This window comes from Tiliqua scincoides, chromosome 1 (assembly GCF_035046505.1).
Source record: "Tiliqua scincoides isolate rTilSci1 chromosome 1, rTilSci1.hap2, whole genome shotgun sequence".
Lineage (NCBI taxonomy): Eukaryota > Metazoa > Chordata > Lepidosauria > Squamata > Scincidae > Tiliqua > Tiliqua scincoides.
The window spans coordinates 305950069-305970413 of NC_089821.1; the positions used below are offsets into that span (position 1 = coordinate 305950069).

Genomic DNA, 20345 nt, shown 5'->3' on the forward strand with positions numbered 1-20345 from the left:
GGGAGCGAACAAGGGCTGGGAAATTTTCTGTGGTCTGACAACACGCCTAAAGCATGCAGGAGAATTGCACAGTGGGTGATGCCCTCAGCATTCACGTTGCTGATAAGAATACTTAAAGACAGCATGTTGAAAGGGGTAGAGAGGTGCTCAACAACCACTTTTAAAGACATACTGTATCAGTATGTACCCTTAGGATTGGTTCTGACAACCATTCAGCCCATAGCAAACCCCCGGCACTTTTGGTCTTGCTCGGTCCATAGCAAGCCAGTCATGTACATCAACTGCAAACGGCAAGCCTGTTGGCACCACCCGTAAGTATACAGCCAATATGTCCTCTTGCACATGGCATCCCCAATAGAGGCCCAACTGGAGGTGTTGCACTAGAGGGCCTTCATTGTTGCGAGCACCCAGCTTGGGCAGGGGGGCCAACGATGGACATGCAGCAATTCCGCCCCCCTCCCCCAAGACCTGGTACTTCTCATCAGCTCCCAGGTCTCTTCTGGGCAACACCTATTCCTGAAAATTTGATTTTACAAACCATGAAACCCATTTGACAAACAAATCATGACTGCTGCATGTCAGCAGGATTTTAATGCAGGGGAAAATAGTATTCAGTTATACACAGAACCAACACATTTATTTTGGATTCAGATATAACCAGCTGAGTCTCCTATCTCACCCATCGAAATGTCACCTTCACTTTAAATGTGAGGAGCCTTTGGGAGTTGGCTGAAGAGGAGCTCTGCTGGACTAGACGAAGGATTCATCTAGTCCACTGTTCCATTTCCAGGAGTGACCAGCCAAGATGTTTTTGGAAAGCTTATAAGCAGGACATGAATGCAAGTGCTTTCCCTTGTTTCGGTTTTTGTAATTGGTATTCAGAGAGAATGCCCCTGAATGCAGAGGATCAATTTAGCTGCCATGTGGGGCAGGATCTAATGAAGTCTCTCCCCATAGAGTCTTCCCTCTTCAATGTATGAACTGGTCTGGATTTACTTCGCACTCAAATCCAGATCAAAACAGCCTTGCCCTGTGCAGACACTCTGAGGATGGGGGTGTGAGGAGGATGCCATGGGGCTTGCAGTATACCCTTTGGGCTCATGCATGTGCCCTGCCACTGTGAGTGATTGTGCCCTTAACCCATTTCTGCCCAGCCCACAGGTGTACACATTTGATCCCTGTTGTGTATATGCAACGTGGGGCAGAAATGGCTTAAACTCTCAAAAATCGACAGCTCTCTTATTTTGGTTTACTGTACATTATTTAAAAAAATAACTAAAATGGTCATTTAAAAAAGCCTCAAGCTTTCATTGTTAATTTGTATACACATTAGATAATTACCGCTAATAATTTTCAGCATTTCTTTCTTTAGAAAACTATGCACAACATATATGCCCCCCTAGCATGCAACATGATTTCTTTTTCTTAAAAAAATAGTTAAAAAAAAAAAAACCTGGGTAGAGAAAGCAACAGCTCTAAGTACTAAAATCTTTTTTTTTTTCTTCTGGAAACATATACATATTCATTAAGTGGAGAGAGAGGGTCACTAAAATACTAAAGTATAACAAATATTTTTTTTTAAAAATCGAACCTCTCTTTCTAATCCAATATCAAAATATGGAGATAAATTCTGTGATCTCTGTGCATGTAAAGCACACCTTGAAAAATGGGTTCTCTGTGTCACATTAAAAGTGATGGTACCAATCCGCTGGAATGGCCTCCTGCACAAGCCTCAGTGAAAACAGAAGGGGGAGCTGTGCAAAGGCCCTGCTGTGTATGTCAGTGCAACTTCAGTGCAAGAGACCTTCATAGCGGATTGCGCTGTGTGACATCATTCTCTAGAGAAATTTATCTTAATGCTAACATGACAAGACCTTGCAAGATTCTGTGTTCTGTGGGCCGCCTGGCACAAAGACCATCTTCAAACAGCTCACACACATTGTGCGAGAGCATAAAGTACGTTGCTTACAGTTCAAAAATATATAGAAACAGCATTTTCTGTACAAAACCTGGGAGTCACTAACATCCCTTTCTCACTCAGCCCCTCAAATATTAAAATTGCAAAAGGATCTACCGTTTGTAAGAAGCAGCCCGACATATTCCCTCATGTGCCCAGCAGGGAAGAGCAGGCTTGTGGGGTGAAGGTCACCACCTCAGTTACCATAAGGTGGGAAGCTGCTATCAGGCAACAGAATGTACATATTCTGATCATTGCACATGAGTGCCTGTTAAACCCTGGCAGGAAGTCACTGGGAAACCAGAGAAAAAAATGTCAGCTTGGTAAAGTCCCCGGCCTGCCGTTAGCAGCACAAAAAGAAGCACCCGCAAAGAAAACAGATGTTGATTGAGTGCAAAACACACGGGATGCTTTAAGTTGGAGGCGGTCCATTGGTATATCGCAGCATTGGATAGAAGGACCGGGCAAAGTTGTTGGCTTGGGTGCAGCTGTAGTCTTCCTCGGACGAGGGGATCATGGAGGCCAAGAGCAGCAGAAGAAGGAAGAGCAACTGAAGAGGCAGCGCTGCTCGTAGTACGCGGTAGAAGAAAGACCGGGTCTTGGGAGCTACTGGGTGGGCTTCATCCCTGTCCTCCGTGCTGCAAATAGAAGACAATATACGTATGCAGGAAATTGCCTACACTGAGGCAGTCACAGAGCCATACTGTCTGTTCTGACTGGGAGCAATTAACAGCTGATTGGATCATCCTAGGGTTGGATGGACCGCTTGGAAAATTTCTACTGTTATTTAAAAATAACCTGGTTCAGGATATCTGAGAACAAACTGTGGCATAGATAGAGGAGGTGCAAAGCACTACGTTTTGCAGAGAGCCTCACCGCAGTGTGCAAGCGGCCCCTTTCCCTCCCTTTCAGAGCCACTCCTGGAGGTGGGAGCAAAACAGAGGCATCGCCTCTGCACCTCCTCTACTGAACATAAATATTGAACCCTTACAGCCCAATCCTAACCCAGGCCATGCCGCACTGCCAACAGAGCACGTGCTGCATGCTATGGGCTGTGGGGAGAGGGGACACACCAGACAGCTTTTTTATTTACCTCTTCCTCGGCCACCTGGTCTCCAATGGGTCTACTCAGAACTATGCCAGCTCTTTTGCTGCCGTAGGTCCTCCTGAGGATGGGGTCAGCTTGGCAGGGGGGCAATTGGAGCTAAGTACATGCAGCTTCTGCTGACATGCTCCTGTCCCCGGTCCAACCACTTCCCACCCTGATCCACTCCCACCTCTGACCTACCTTCACCAGTGGAGGTTTGGTGATCCAATACTACCAGTTTCCTGGCTCTTGCACCATCAGTGGCAAGCCACTGGCTATCAGAGGGGCTCATGCAGCGGTGGGCCTGGCCTTACACTGAGAGAGTGCAAAATCTGTCAGCATAAGGTCTGGATAGGATTGGGCCATTAATCTCTTAAAACTGAACCTATGGTCTTCTATCAAATACTCAAGTGATTTTGCTTATTGCCCTTACAGGTGAGGAAGGAGAGCCAAATAAATTTCTTTCCTAAACCAATACCAATTATGTATGTGGGTTTCATGACCAGAAATTTTGAAATATGCTTCTGAGTAAACAGGTTCTATTTAGTTGCAAGCAGTTGTTTTATTTGTTATAACAAATAACCTGTATATTTTACTAAACAAATTAAGTGCATATGAATTAGAAGGCTGGACATTCAGATCAACCCTTTGGTTTGTTCGGTGATGTAAATCAATCCTTTTTGTGAGGAAGGAAGTTCCAAACCTATGTTCTTTTTTCACACACATCAGATCTCCAGCACTATTAAAATAAAGCACTCTTTTTTTTTCTCATGAGAACATTTGCTGAAAAAGTCCTACCTAATATTGCTGGCGTTCCCCAAGGTCTTCCTTCCAGCGGCCTGTGGGTGTGTAAAATGTAATATTACTACATTTTCCAAAATAAAAGCACAGTTGCAAATTGGATGGGATGCTCTTGTGGGCCCTGCCCTTTCATGATGTGTTATCTGCCCTCAACTCGCTGCATTCAGTGTTCATCTGCAGAGGAAAACACAGAACATGGGAAGAGAATTTTCCCATGACTGGAACCTTGGAACATTCCAGGGTTCAATCATGGGAAGAAAGTCAGTCCATGTCTGTGTTGACTCCTGCTCAGCAGTAGCACATGCTACTGCTACATCTTTGCTCTAGGATTTCACTGCTCGAGGCCCTGGGGAGGGAAGTGAACCCTAAAGAATGATACCTCCATCAACATGCACCCATTTTTTTTAAACAAGAGCAAAAATAGGGACAGGGTTTCCAGGGTCATAAAAATAGGAGAGGGGCTCTCGAGGTATATGCAGATAGCTCTGCATTACAAAGACCTATGGATTCAATCACAGTGAGGTCCCAGAGCACAAACCAGTACACAACCCGTTATCCTTTAATATGAACAGGTAGCATGGTGATTTTCTAGTCCCAGACGGTTTGAACACCTTTTTGTAACTTGCAGAAGTGTTTAAAAACTGAGATGAGTACAAGTTGTTCAATAAAGAGAAAAATTGACATTTTGAAAAACAGCCATCAAGAAGCTTACCTTGTCTGTATACACGCAAGGATTCTCTGGTAGCTGGTGATAGCCTTCAGAGTTTAATTCATCTGTGCCTGGCAGAAAGGCACTTATGTCCTAAAAAAACAAACACATGAGAAAAGCTTTATGTTCTCCATAAAACCACATCCCTTCTCTCTCAAGACTTATAGCATCTGTACAAGATGCACATTTGCAGAGGCCCAGATCCAGTCACTCCATCACTCACCTGCCTTCCCTGCGAAACCTTTAAGTCATGTGAAACCCCTTCAAGAAGCTGTTTCAGCTTCTTCCCAATGACATGGACTTTCTCGTCAGCTTCCGCATAATCCCCTCCATGAGATCTGACCAGCAAATGCGTGGAAATTTCCTGTAGAGTGTTTACTTGAAGCTGTTTTTCCAGGAGTTCTTTTTCCAGTTGCTAAAAAGAAGAAAACAGTAGAAAAATCAGCATCCTCCCTGGCCCTCCTCTTCCCGTTAAATCACTTGTGATATAATCCCTTCATCCTCTTGTGTTTGATCCAGAGAACCCATGGATGTGTGTTTTTAACATTTTTTCCATAAACAAGGACTAGGACACCCAAGAAAAGCAGAACCAAACCAGTGAGGAGGTGGCTGGAAACCAGTAACAATGTTCAGGCACGAATAGACCATTTGCACCAGAGGATGCCATGGTAAGTGGTTCTGAAAATTCAGCCTCAAAGGGCAACGTCATATGAACCAGTCAGCTCATTTTGTTTGGGATTTTCTACTTGGACTGGTAGTGGATTTTCAAGGTTCCAACCTGGCAGCTGAGATCCTATAACTGGACATGTTTGGTGATGGAACCTGGGATCTCATTCTTGTAAATATGAGCATACAGGATCCAATTTCAGTTCTAAGAGAAACAGGGTCTTAGCCACCCAGTGTTGAACCAGATGCAGTGAACCAGCTTTGCACTAAGAGGGAACTAGTGAGCTACTAGTACCCCCAGTAACCTCCATGGGTTGTTCCAATCTGCTACTTACCATTAATTCTTTTCGAATCTCCTGTATTGTGTGGGGGTCAGCATTCTGGTCCTTAACCTGGGCTTGATGCCGGCGTGTCTCTGCGCCAGCCAGCCACAGCAGCAGTTTCTGGTTTAACTCATGGAAGTCCTGCAGAAGCAAGTGCCCAATATTACTTAAATGAGAAATACAGTCTCACGAGCCACACATTAGAACAGCTGTTTTCAACTGATGTGCCCCGGCATGTTGGTGTGCCACGAAAGGCCGGTAGGTGTGCCACAAGGTATGAAGCATAGCAGTTGAAAGTTGCTGATAAACTCTTTTGGGTTTTGTGTCTCTGTTTCTAGGGCATCTGTTGGTAGTTTTCTGTTCCTCTTCCTCTGCCAGCAGAGCCGGAAGAGGAATAGGGGCAGACAATTTATTACACAGACAATTGCCCTAGAAACAGAGACACAGAACCCCAAAGAGTCTCCAGGAAGCAAAAAAGTGACACCACAATAGGCATAGGGAAGATTGTAAAGTTCAGTGTGCCATGAAAAGAAAAATACTGACAATCACTGCTTTAGCTTACCAAGATATGCCACCCAGTATTAGCATTAAGATAGCTTCCTTAGTGCCAAAGGTTACTTATCTTATCTCACATTTTGGCAATCCCTACCCCTGTGAGATTTATGCTGCATAATCCCAGTTTGCCTTCCAGGACTAGTTACCAATGTGCCTTTGGGCTGCACTGACAGGGTGGGGGGGGGGGGGCTTTCTGGTCTAGCTGCTCTGGTTTTCCTGTTAACTTTTGCATTTTTTTCTTCATATGTTTTGTGGTTTTTTGGTTTTGTATTTTTAAATTCTGATTAGTAAAAAGTGACCAATTTAACATTGCATGCAATCCTGTACCTCATTTAGGACAAGCCATCGTGAACACAATGGATACTTCTGAGTTAACCTGAGTAAGATTGTGTTGTTATAACACAATCCTATCCATGTCTACTCAGAAATAAAGTGCACTGTTTGCAATGAGACTTAGTCCTAGGAAAGTGTGTATAGGATTGCAGACTAAGAGCCCAATCCTATGCATGTCTACTCAGAAGTAAGTCCCATTTGAGTCAATGGGCTGCAAATCCTACACAAACCTTCCTGGGAGTAAGCCCCATTGAACAGAATGAGACTTACTTCTGAGTAGACATGCATAGGATTGCACTGTTAGTCACTCTGAGAAGGAAGCTGTTCTAACCATAGGACAAAATGACAAAAGTCATCAGGGTTGAAAGTTGATAACTTCAGTAAGTGAAGGATACACACACAGTGACATTTTAACTTACATAAACATTTCATGTAATTACTGGAAGTTTTGCAAATGCAACTTTAACATAATTCGCCAATCCATATATATTGACCCTTAACATTAAGAAACTCTGGCAAAGTAACTGATTGCTCTATTGACCTGACAGTGCATGAGGGCTTCCTGTAAACTCTTCCTCCAGTTCCCCATTAAAAGATTGGCCTTCTCCCAGCGTAAATTGACCCGCCGGAGTCTGTTCTGAAGCTCTTTGGATTCAGTGCTGTCAGCTTGCTTGAAGTCCTTGCTGGTCAGATTGACAGATAGCACAAGTGCTTTGTAGTTATCAAAGGCTTTCAGCATATCCTGGAAAGGGAGTGGGGTAGGGAGAGAATCAGACTCTGAAAAAAGCCACTGCCTTGGCTTTATAGCTAGACAATGTTTAAGCAATCTCTGCATTTTTTTACTTGGAGGAAAACTGTGATGAAGGTCCCAATTATCACTGGATTAAAAAAACAGCAGTGTCATGGGTGCCCTATAGGCCAGGGGTGTCAAACTCATTTCATACAAAGGGCCGAAGTTAGCATTCGTGGTGACTGCTGAGGGCAGGAAGAGGCATCATTAAGCAGCTGACGGCCAGAAATAAGCACTTGGTTCTCACACAGAAACTCATTAGCAGCAAATGACAGAAGAGAAAATGTGCAAATCTTATTAGTCACTTTGAAAGGGAAGCTGTTTGACACCCTTGCTATAGACTAGCGATTTTCAACCACTGTGCTGTGGCACACCGACGTGCCACGAATGGTCTGCAGGTGTGCTGTGGGGCTTTGGGGAGGGTCATTTATTGGTAGGGCGATTGGGGGTTTTGAGCCCCCTACCAGCAGCAAGGTGTGCCTTGGCAATAGTCAAAAAACTGATGGTGTGCCTTGACAATGTTAGCACCTTCTCAGTGTGCCGTGAGGTGAAAAGGGTTGAAAATTGCGGCTACAGACTAACAAATGTAGCATAAGCTTTTGTTAACTAGAGTTCACTTCATCAGATGCAGAAACTCAGATATCTGATGGGGTGAGGCCAATCCTATGTGTGTCTACTCAGAAGTAAGTCTCATCATGGTCAATGGGACTTACTTCTTGGCAACTGTGGATAGGATTGCAGCCCCATTCCATGAAAACTTATGTACTTTCATGGGCAGTTCATCTGTTCATCTTTAAGGCACCACAAAACTATTTGTTGTTTTTGTGCAACAGCCTAATACATCTGCCCCTCTGGATGTTGTAATAGGATCCAGTTACTGCTGGAACTAGCAGCCTCTGTCATAGTAAAAAGACTGTGTGTTTCTTCAGAAACACTGATGTTAAATTCAAACCCATGGATGCTCAGTGTGTGGGCACAAGGGAGAAATCTCATAAGAAAAAGAATGCAGGGCAAGATGCAACTTGGTGTGATGCAGGAAATCCTTCTTCTGTTCCTGGGCTGGCTGCAGAGATTCTTTTCAGAGCAGAGTTGGGTGTACAAAACAAACACAGCACACACAGCACACACACACACACACTCACTTTCAGCTTCTTGACTCTTTGTTCTAGAACCTGAATGCTGGAGGCTGGTTCTGCCTCCTGTAACTCTTGCAGCTCCCCTTCCATTTTGTCCAGCCAAGCGCTGATGTTGGTGAGGTCTGAGTTCAGCTGCTGCCACTGCTGCAGGTTCTGTTTCATTCTCAGCTTGTTGCTTAAATCCTGGGCCTGAATGAGATCCCATCGATGACTCTCGATGACTCCTGCAGGCAACAGTATTAATGTGGTGAAAATGCTTTAGAATAAAGACCTAGGGCAGCGGTTCTCAAACAAGGGAATCGCTCCACCCCGGTCAGAGAGCCCTGGCTTCTGCCCGCTTAAGGGGTGGGGAGGGGGGGGAAGGCAGTGAGACGATGCGCTAGATTGCACTGCTTTGGAGGGGCTCAGGGGCTTGCTGCCACTTACCAGAGCCTGCAGCAGCCTCCTGGGGGTGTGGGGAGCCCTCGCACCAGACTCTGCAGGGCACCCCACACTGGGGAGACCCTCAAAATTGCTATCACAACCACCTCCGGTTTTTCATGCATGAAACTGGTCGTGATTGTGATTTTTACTGTCTCTACATGTTGGGGAGCCCTGCGGAGGCTGGCACAGGGGCTCTCCACACCCCCAGGAGGCTGCTGCAGGCTTCGGTAAGTGGCAGCAATCCCCTGCGCCCTTCCAAAGCGGCGCAATCTGGTGCATCATATCAATGCCTTCCCCCTGCCCCGCACACACTTACTGTGGCTCAAACCTGAGAGTTTGAAAACCGCTGACCTAGAGGAATGTTATTTCAAGCACTTTTTGAGTCCTGTGAAGACAATAAAACCTCCCAAATTTATTTATTTATTTATGGCATAAGTAGAGGGAGTGCAACTGGCTAAGGTGCAAACCCTCTTTCAGGCAGATGTGGTGCTCAAAGACGAACCTCCAAACTGGAACAGATTCTTAAAGCAGGGCTCGGTTTCTGAGACTTTCTGGCCCCAGGCTAAATGAAAGATTTAAAAAAAAAGTCTCACGAACCCGGCTGTTTCTTGACAGATGCAATGCCAGCTAGGGTCTGGCTGTCTTGGGCTTCTTCACGAAGCAGGATTCCAGACATCTCTTTCATGCCGCCCACACTGCTGTTGCTCAGCTGCTTCACCTGGAAGGGATCAAAAGTACAGAATGACGAGTCAAAAGGCCGCTGACATTCAGCAACGACCTGTTCACCTGAGTACTGACTGCTGAGCCTTCGGTCAACACGCATTACACACTGCTTGGCCAATCATTTTGTGTAGTCCTGCCAATCATTGCTGTGGACCTATTCACACAATTGGTTATTCAGGATTAACAGGATTTGAATGCAAATCTATTCTTCATTTGCAACCTTAGGAACAGTGAGACATACAAAATTATGCATGCTGAATAAAGAAATATTTTCTTTTGTCTGTCCTAACTCTCCCAACACTCAGTTTTAGTGGATGTCCCCTAGTTCCGGTGTTGTGTGAGAGGGTAAAGAGCATCTCTCTGAACAGTAAAACAGTGCACGTAACTTTCTCAATTCATGTTGTTCCCACACTTTTTAGCACAGAGAACCACTTTATAAAATGACACTCTATCACAGCGGTTCCCAACCTTTGGTCGGGTAACACCCCTCAAGGAGAGTAGTGACCCGACCGAGGACCCATAGGAGCCATTAGTATGGCACTTCCATGTTTCACTGCCGCATGCACGTAAATAAAAAACCTCTCCCGGATACAACCGGAAGGACGCAAATTGAAAGTGGCTTCTGGTCATGTCCAGGAAGTGTTCTGACGCTGGGGAAGACCCTTGGAGTGGGCCACGGGACTTCCCTCGCCTCAGAAGTCCTACTGGACAAGACCAGAAGTTACTTCTGATTCATGTCCATGACTTCCAGTAGCATCTGGGAAGTGTTCTGAGGCCAAGGCAGGCCTGTGGGGGTGGTCTTCCTTGACCTCAGAACACCTAGAAGCACTTGGAAGTCATGGACATGAACTGAAAGCGACTTCTGGTCATGTCCAGGAGGCCTTCTGAAGATACTGGGAGGCTGCTGGAAGGTCAGCACCACCTCCGGAGGGCTCGGTATGTCCTCCAGGTAAGTTCTAGCATCACATGACTCTGTCCCCCCCATGGATTTCATTATCTGTGGATTTTGGTACCTGTGGAGGGTTGTGGAACCAATCCAATTCACCAATCCATACACTCACTGTATATGCACCTCCTGCTTCTTCAATCAAAGATTTTCTCTCCCAAAACTGCCTTCTATTCTAAGAAGCAGATGATGCTCAAGTTATGCTGTCTCAACTGATCAGTCTCTCACCTTGCTTTCTAATCTGGCCCTGTTAGCATGCAAAGTTCTAGCATCTCATACTTACGTAGCCTGGCTTGTAGGGTGTGCTCGTTTCTGGGCTACTTGACAGGACATCTCTGTTGCCACAAACCTCCTCTCCCTCGTTGTAGGGATGTTTTCGGCAAATAGAGCTGTCTGGGGAATGCCACGTGTGAGAGTCCGAAGTAGATTTACCTGTTGTATAAGAGATAAAGAAGTCCAGGAAATAAGATGCCAGAAAGATTTTCTTTTTTCCTTTAAAAAAAAAATGAATTAAAAGCATTCTGTGGAAAAGGGTCAACCAAGTTATGGCATGGGGGAAAAAATGAGCATTTTGCCATTTTCCTTGCAAAGCATGCTTGTTTGCAAAAGTACATCAGCAGTGTTTCAGAGGCAATGAAATGAGAGCCATGCAGTTATGGGATGCTTTTTTCTTCTGAAAATGCCCACAGACAATGTGAGTTAACAACATCACCAAAAAGCGAGGGGAAATGCTAACATGGGATTTGGGGGGTCAAGGCCAGCCCTAACAGGATGCGGTGGCCCGTCTCAAGTGGCAGACTCTGGGATGCTGTTAAAACAGCAGAAAATGGTCAGTTGTTTCGTTTGTGACATTTTTACCATTAAGTGGTACTGCTAACCATTTGGACATTTTCCCCTCAAGTAACACAGTGTCTCAGGCCATCTCCGCTGCAAGCTTGACTGTTCAGTGACGCTTGCAACAGAAAGAGACTCATAACCCTAATTTGCAGAGAATATTGAGCACTCGTTCTCGATTGTTGGAAAGAAGAAGCACCCAGAATGCTCCCAGGCCCAGCATCGACTAGCAGAGCAGCCCTTCAAGCAAAGCTGAAATGTCTTGCTGGGGATGATAACCGGCAAAGATGTAACTCAGACCACGCCGCAAGGAGCAGGCATAAGAAGGCTTAAGGGTCTGATTCAATTTAAAACACGAAGTTGACGACATCTTTGTGGATGCTGTGGCATTACCCCAAAAAAGAGAACCCACCATGAGCTAATGGGCACATGGTGTTGTCACAAGCCAGGGAGTCAGACACTTGCATATGAAAGAGGTGGAAGGAGCATAGCGTGCACCACAGGGGGGGGGGGAAGGGACTGTCATGTTGAGACACATGCAGTAGCAGGTGCCTACCAGAAGCTGCTTTCAAAGCTTTTGTGGTCATTTTAAGATATGCCTCGGGATTTTCAGTGATTTCTATATCTGAAAAAAGAATAAGGTCACCAATGGCCTCACGGGACAGGCAGGGTCTTTTCCACCCTCAACCCGTCACAATACTCTTCTTCCCCACCTCACTGAGAAAGAGTTTGGTACAACCTGAAGACTGAGACAAAGGTCCAATTAGTTCGTCATTTCGTTTCCAACACTGGTGAATTGGGATGTGTTTGGGAAGCTCATAAGCTGGGAATAAAGGTGCTGTTTCCTTCCAGGTATTTCATGTTCAGAAACTCTGGAGGTTTCATTCATCTCTCATGACCCACCAGAAATTCATGGCCCACCAAAAATGCAAATTCAGGCCGAAAGCCTGATTACATATTACACTTGCCAAAACAGAGCTCTCAGAGGAGAATTTTGAAAGTTCACCCACCAACAGGAAGGTGGAGGGCATGGAGATCACGCATACAAAGGTATGGAAGGGCAGACCCTTTCCATCTGTTGATCATCTCCTCTTATCTCTCTTTGGAATAATACATTTTTCTAGCAATTCAGAGAGAGAGAGAGAGAGAGCAGAACAAGGAAAATGAGCCACTAAGAAAGGGAGATAAACAACCCCAGCTAAGCAGGTAAAGGGGCACTTTTTAAAGGGTCACGCTTCTTATATTTAACATCAAGAGAGTGACTCTTGCTATTCACCCCAGCCTAGCGTCCTTTCTAGTGGCTGTCGGCTGTTTTTTCTGCATCTTCGGGAGCCCTTTTGGTGCATGGATCCATTCATTTGGCTACGGAAACCACCTTGTGAACATTTTAGTTGAAAAGTGGCGTAGAAATATTTTTTTTTTTAAAAACAACAACAGATGGAAAGCTCCTCTTCACTCACTGTGTGTGATTTTTAGCCTCCCTGAGCTTTCTCAGACTAGTGGTAGGGGAGCTTTCAGGACTGTAAAACAATAGAACTCTTCTGTGATGGAAGCAGCTTCCACATGATGAATGGAAGCTCTTGCAGGGGGAAAACTGCACTAATGGTTTGGAAATATCAGAAGAGAGTTTGAGGACACCTGAGAATATATGGCAATGAATTGAATTTCCGCTCCTAATGACATGACTACCCTTTCCCTCTTTGCTCTTGAATGCACTTCCTGCTCTGCTTTGATCCACCAGAAAATCCATGTGGCAGACCCAAGGAACTGTGGAGGACAGAATCCACACAGTAGATGATGTGAAAAGCCACGTAACACACAGCACATGTATTTTTCTTGGTATGCCTCCAGAAAGCTGTGTTAGACCATGTGATATCAGACTGTAAATGGGGGGGGAGGGAGTTTTAATTTTTGAATATTCCCCCTACTTTAGGGCTGGCTTTTTGGGCCCCACGCCAAAGGGGACTCTGTGGTAGGGTGAAAATAAAAAAATAAAATTAATATTTTAGTAAAAATATTACTAAATTCTGAGCTGCCCGCAGTGCCCAGGCTCAGCGGCTCCATGGGGGGCTGCCGCTGGATCCTGTGCCTCCCGCACTACTGCAGGAGGCACCTCGGGAGAAGGGGAAGTTCATCCCCTTCCCTTGAGTAAGGGAAGCAGCCCCTCAATGGGGCTAGTCTCTCTGGTGCCAACCAAATGGTTGGCAACCTTCAGTCTTTGAAAGACTATGGTATAAGCCTACAGCACCTGGTATTCTCAAGCGGTCTCCCATCCAAGTACTAACCAGGCCTGACCCTGCTTAGCTTCTGAGATCAGTCTGTTTATCAGCGCTAAAGTAAAGGCACTCATGTAGGGTGTGCAGCCCTCCAGGAGTGCCTTGGATCCTGCAGAGCTGAGCTCCGTGGGTCTGCCTCTCCCCCTCCCCCGACACGCCTCCCCCATGCCCCAGAATGCCTCCCCCACTGCCGTGGCCAGGCCCCCACCTCCCGTTCCGCAGCCCGGCAGCCCAAGAGACCGCCGAGCCATGGAACCCGGGCGATCACCGCACACTAGCCCGGTGCTGGCCGGCGCTGGGCTAGCTGAGGCAGGAGCCTGGTGGTGAGCCCCGTAAACGTGCCTTACGACACGTTTGCAACTGTGGTCTGCAGCATGGAGCCATGCCGTGGACCACAGGATTGGGCTCTCAATCATTTCACAGCCACTAAAACAAGTTGTTTTGTAACTATTTCCTTTTCAAAACAAATCTACACATTACTTGTATGCTCACTTATACAAATTTTATATCAAAATATGCTTAGATTCATTTGTTCCATTAACTCACACACACTTTTAAAGCACGCATTTTGATTGCTTTCCATTCTACCATAGAGATATAACGTATCAAATAAATTATATTTATATCTCTAAGGTTCTACAGACCTTGGCTATAAACCCACAAAAAATGTTTCCAGTTGGGCTCCGCAGCTTCCAAAGCCAGCCTTGCCTGCATGTAAGATTTCCAGTACATTCGTATTAAGCTAGCACATCAGAAAGACCAATGTTAAACTTTTTAACTCTAATGTGCTAGTTTTCTATGTGCAGGGAAGAGTCTAAAAATAGGAATTTTCCCACAAATACAGAATGGACCATTTTTTCTTCCACCTCATTTTATGAAATATTTAGAATGGACATCACTGAGCTGATGGGAAAAGAAGCAATCATGTTGCGATGCCTTTCATGGTTGCATTGCTTACAGTTGAATATTTAAAGATGAAAAATTGCATTTTGTTAAAGGTTTCATTACAATTTCTGGCTGAAATGGAAGAATAGTGAGGAATAAGGGGGCTCACCTGAGAGAGCACTGAAGTACGGTTCTTCTTCCTCATCTTCATGGGAGGAAGAGCCTCCCACGTCTCCAGTATGATCCCACTCCAGTGGAATGGAGTCAATACTGACAGGCGTCTCACAGCCTGACCTCTCATGACCCACTGCGGGGGGCACAAGGTGACAGAGAGACTGCTGGGATGGGGGCACTTCCTGCATGGCCTTATTGTGCCAGGGGTCATTCTGCACTCCCCTGGCATCTTCAGTATCTGCCTCATTTTCAGAGGACTCTTTTTCATCTTCTAATACCTGAAGAAGAAAACAATATACATTATTGACCACAGGCAGCTTTAGCGATCAGAAATTTGGGAGACACTACCTTAATGCAGTTTATAGTGAACCCACTAGACTTCTGGCTGTGGGTAACTTTGCAGAAAAAGACTTCAATCCTTATAAGAAATTGGGGCGGGGGGTCTAGGAAATGGATTGTAACCCACCAGTGTGTCCTAGCTAAAGATGCCATTCGGTCTTACCGGGTGCCAGAAAGTCAGTCTTTGGTGGAATCGGGAGACACGGCCAAACACGTCCTGGCAGTATTTGTGAAGTTCTTCCAGTTCCTCTTCAATCACAACTGCATCTGATGGTTCACACTTTTGAATCAGATTCTCTCCAAACACAATGAGCTGATCAATCTTGTTGGTGTTCAGTGTTATTTCCTGCTGGAAACCCTGTTTGGAAGACAGGTGTGTAATTAGTCTATGGAACTCTTTGCCACAGGAAATAGTGATGGCATCTTGCCTAGGTGACTTTAAGAGGGGATTGGACAAATTTCTGGAGGAAAAGTTCATTACGGGTTACAAGTCATAGTAGGTATGTGTAAGCTCTTGGTTTTAGAGGCAGGCTGCCTCTCATTGCCAGATGCAGGGGAGGGCATCAGGACACAGGTTGTGCCCATTGTCTTGTGTGCTCCCTGAGGCATTTGGTGGGCCACTGTGAGATGTAGGAGGCTGGACTGGATGGGCCATTGGCCTGATCCAGCGGGGCTCTTCTTATGTTATGTTCTTACAGGCAAAGATGCTTTCTAAGTATCCCTAATCAAATTAATTCCCTGTTTGATTTATGGCCCAATCCTTTTCCAGCAGCATAACAAGCATTCCAGCTGTTGCGCTCGAGTCACATTCCCTACTGTTATGAGATAGGGCATCCAAGCTGGGGCCAGAACAGGAAATGGGCCATGCCGGAAGCCAAACCACAGTGAAGGAAAACTGGGTGCTGTTTCTGACAATTGAACTAGAATCATGGACTAAGAATCCCATACAGCAGGGGTTCGCAACCTTTTTGAGCAAAGGGGCCAGACACTTGGCAATGACATCATCACTAAACTTCCAGGTTGCCAAGCTCCCAGAAGTGGTTGCATGGAACTTAAAGCTTCCCACCCAATTTGCCACATGCCAGATAGGGAATGGCAGAGACACCTGCCCAGGCTTGTGGAGTCCATGGCTCATAGAGGGTTCTACCATTCCCTGTCTAATGCGGGGCAAACTGAGCAGAAGGTATTGCCTCCCAAGCAGAGTTTCATGTAAGCTGGATAACTTTGGGTGGCGAGCTGGATCTGGCCTGTGGGCCATAAATTGCCAACCTCTGCCATACATAATCCTGCTAAAATCTCCCACATTTTGAAAGGGGAGAGGAAGACCCTTGCTTAATCCCTTCTGACCATATGACAGACACCAGGTCAACATTTACCAATGCCTTCAATAAAGACAGGAAGTTCAGTTTGCTTGGATGGTGGAGATTCCAAATGCTTGAATACACATCAACAAGAGTCAAAGGATTTAGATATAATTAGCAGAAGATATAAACAGCAGATATATTATCAGCAGTTGATACAGATCTTTAATGACTTTTTTTTTTAAAGCAATACCTACATTCAGCTGTCTCATTTTGTCATCCAGGTTACTCTCGGAGAAATGTTCCACATTTGTCAGTTGAAGGTCCATTTCCGTCAGCCACACCAGGATGCTGTCCTTGGTCCCCACAAACTCCTCCCACTGATTGGTAAAGTGCTAAAAGGGAATCATCGAAGACAGGTTGACAATGAACAGTCCCCACAGCTCCGCAAACTGGCTATTTGGCTTCACATATAACACAGACAGCCAGGATGTTGTAATGGTTCTGCTGCTGGACTCAGACCTGGAAGATCCAGGTTCAAATCCCCACTCAGCCAAAAAGCTTCCTATGTGACTTTGGGCCAGTCACAATCTCTTAACCTAAGCTACCTCACAGGTTGGTGAGAGGACAACAGGAGGGAAGGGATCATGTACACCACCTTGAGCTCCTTGGATGAAGGGTGGTATAAACGTGTGAAAAATAAATAAAAATAACAGTGTTCCTTTTGTTGCCAGGATGGGGCAGCTGACATATGCAAGTGCTTTCCAAAGCATGGAGAAAGTTGCCCCCTTCCCATTGGGGCTTTTGCCCCAGGACCCCCTCAAAACTGAAGCCACTACTGATCCTTCTCATAAGTATTTAAACACAGGGGTTTGCTTTTTTGAGTGCCTGATTAAACATTTGCAACACCCCTCTATTCAACAGGAGGTCTGTGAGCAACTAAAATTAACCCATAAAAACACCCGCTTATTCTCATAGGAACATCATTAAGCTCAGAATATGAGCAACGCAGGGCTAGCGGTGGTTGGATACGCAGAAAGAGAGGCACTTACGGGCTTCCCATTCAGTGAAATGGCAGTAGGCGTGTCCCAAAAGCATTGGTAGGAGAAGGGAAGAGGTTCCATTGAACCTAACCACATTCCTTCCCATGTGAACAGCTATGCTCACAGAGGGACTGGAAATTGATAATGTCTTAGGGCCAAATCCTATCCAACTTTCCAGTGCTGGTGCAGCTGTGGTAGAGGAGCAATCACAGAGGCCTCCTCCAGGTAAAGGAATGTTTGTTCCCTTTCTTTGGGGCTGCATTGCTGCTGCACCGGCACTGGAAAGTTGTATAGGATTGGGCCTTCAGTTTCTAGTCCTCATTACAGCAAAAACAGATTTGGAAATATTTGGGCAATGTGTCTAGACTAGAGAAAACTGAAAGCCAGAAAAGGAGCTCTGTAAGATTTCTGGTGGTCCAAGAATATATTGCAAATTTACACAATCTAATTTAATTTGCATAACGAAATGGGTCACAGAATTAACTTTTCTTTGCACAGAATTTGAATAACTTCCATGCTTATTTTTTGACTTTACATGCAACCCTGCTTATTTCTCAGGCAGAAACTGAGTTTTTCCTGGGGCCGTTTTTTTTCTTTCCTTATGAGCAGGATATTTGCTTTTAGGTGCACGCAACTTCCCCCAGAACCCATTAACCCTGGCAGGATCAGCCTGCAGTCACCTTCAGTCTTCTAAGAATGGCTGCAACACGTTTCTGGAGGTTATCCCAGCGCTGGTTGCCCTCATGGACCATCTGTTTCAGCTTGCTGGCTGAATCCGTGCGATTCTCACGGGCGAGGCGTCGATACTGCTTATTGATCAGCTCCAGCTGGGTCAGCCGCTCATGGATTTGCCGCTGAAATGCCTGCAAAATTAGCCAATGATTTCAAATTCAGATTTTCAAATATATGTCCTTATTTATCTCAGTATTCCCTGTCTGGGAGGAACACTGCCTCTCCTGGACTTGCACTCACCAGGCCCCTGAGGGGAGCTCAACATCCCCCACGCATGGCCACTGCCAGGGTTACCCAGGCAATCTAGTAGCACATCATCACAAACCTGCTATCTGCTAATCTGACATCACCAGATGTCATAACCGCAGAAGAGGACAAGGCACCCCAAAACATAGGACATTCAAGAAAAATGTAGGACATGACAAAATAAAAGCTAAAAACACTCCTATATTCATTTCATGTGGTTAATTTAAACACCATATTACTTAGTATTAAATTTAAAACTATATTATATATAATTTATTACTTATAATTTATTAATTACAAGAAGGCTCTGTGCTGCCTGCTCACAGGGAAAAGGAGAACACTTAAGTTCTTCAAGGACATGAAGGTGAAAAAGAGGACATCTGGTCACCCTGGCCATCAATCACTGTAACCATGGAATGAGCTCCAGGTAGGTCCAGCAACTTCTTACACTTCCTCAGAGGCAATCCAAATAGGTGTCTTGATGGTGTGGGGCAACAAAAACTGGGGGTGGGTGGGCTCTGGCTGGGAAAGAGGCGGAGCTGCACATGCCCATAAGGTAGGTTCTGGCACAAAGTGTCAGTGATGAAATGGTAGTAACAGGATGCAAAGCTGAGGGCTCTGCCTCTGCAGCCAGGGAGAGACAACAGACCAAGGAAGCAGAAGAGGATGCTGCATAATGCCCTCCTTTCTCAAAACAGCGCTAAACTGTGAAGGAAGGTCTAGCTGACAGAGCCAGCAGGAGCCTCATAGATTAGCATAGAGGGGAGAGCTCTGAAACCTGGCAGACCAAATCTGTGAATACAGCAGGGGCTGAAGCTCCTCACCTGAGCAAGGGAGTTGGAATTATTATTAACAGTATTTATATACCGCTTTTCAACTAAAAGTTCACAAAGCAGTTTACAGAGAAAACTCAAATAGCTAAATGGCTCCCTGTCCCAAAAGGGCTCACAATCTAAAAAGATGCAAATGAACACCAGCAGACAGCCACTAGAACAGACAGTGCTGGGGTGAGGTGGGCCAGATGGAATGTCCACATCCCCAACTATACACTGTAAGCATATTAGCATTTTGCTGTCTCAGAGGAATAATCTTTCATGAGAATCAACAGAAAGCAAGAAAAACAACAAGAGATCATTTACCTCAAACTTCTTGAGTTCTTCTTTGGCATTTGTGTATGAAACTTCTGATGAGTTGGGATAAGCTGCGGTCCTCTCGGCCATCTTCAGCCAATCTTCAAAGCGAGAGTAATCATCTAAAAATTTCTGCCAGAGTCGCCAGGTCTCCTCGATCCTAGTGGTGAAACAAGGAGCAACATTTTTAACCACAACCATCACCTATTTACATAACAGCACCATGCATAAACTTGGCATTTCGTAAAAAAGGAGAGGATGGAATCCTGCTCCAAGGGGCTTCCAAGCCAGAATGCAAACGTAAGGGAACAACACAGGAAAGGGAAGGGAAAGGTGGTGGGGTAAATGGAAGGTATTTCAGTTACGTGTACTTCATTGCAGCATGGGACGGGGACATTTTCAAAACATTTATATTATTTACTCAGTGCAGGAACATTCTGAAGCAAACCAGATTGCACATTTATTCAGACGTCACTCAGAAAGCAAAGCTAATATGGGGAAAAGTTGTCTTCCTATGCTGCTGGGCTGGATGGATAGAGCTATGTCTGGCTTAAACCCTGACAATGTTGTCTTACTGATGCTGAAGATCCACATCCTTGGATTGGTCCCTTTCTTCTGTAGGCTGCAAGGATGGCCATGGGTTCTGAGCTGTCTGTGACAGAACAGGAGAGAGATCTTGGGGTGGTGGTGGACAGGTCGATGAAAGTGTCGACCCAATGTGCGGCAGCAGTGAAGAAGGCCAATTCTATTCTTGGGATCATTAGGAAGGGTATTGAGAACAAAACGGCTAGTATTATAATGCCGTTGTACAAATCTATGGTAAGGCCACACTGGAGTATTGTGTCCAGTTCTGGTCGCCGCATCTCAAAAAAGACATAGTGGAAATGGAAAAGGTGCAAAAGAGAGCGACTAAGATGATTACGGGGCTGGGGTACT

General features: G+C 45.4%; 1 protein-coding gene across 4 annotated transcripts in view; it reads right to left on the reverse strand.

Annotated features, from left to right (window-relative positions):
- Positions 1-2266: 2266 nt before the first annotated feature.
- Positions 2267-20345, reverse strand: part of SYNE2 (spectrin repeat containing nuclear envelope protein 2) — a 252356-nt gene continuing 234277 nt past the window's right edge. For 2 of the 4 annotated variants that reach the window (XM_066629628.1, XM_066629609.1), the window contains 15 exons: positions 19419-19569; positions 17982-18164; positions 16516-16653; positions 15121-15315; positions 14614-14896; positions 11840-11908; positions 10733-10881; positions 9378-9498; positions 8364-8581; positions 6973-7173; positions 5556-5684; positions 4778-4969; positions 4558-4647; positions 3843-3883; positions 2267-2595 (listed from right to left, as the gene is read on the reverse strand). In XM_066629628.1, coding sequence (XP_066485725.1) covers positions 2370-2595; positions 3843-3883; positions 4558-4647; positions 4778-4969; positions 5556-5684; positions 6973-7173; positions 8364-8581; positions 9378-9498; positions 10733-10881; positions 11840-11908; positions 14614-14896; positions 15121-15315; positions 16516-16653; positions 17982-18164; positions 19419-19569 — 2386 coding nt within the window. In that variant the 3' untranslated portion in view covers positions 2267-2369. The remainder of the gene's footprint in view (positions 2596-3842; positions 3884-4557; positions 4648-4777; positions 4970-5555; positions 5685-6972; positions 7174-8363; positions 8582-9377; positions 9499-10732; positions 10882-11839; positions 11909-14613; positions 14897-15120; positions 15316-16515; positions 16654-17981; positions 18165-19418; positions 19570-20345) is intronic. The other 2 variants (XM_066629615.1, XM_066629621.1) reach the window with 2 other exon arrangements.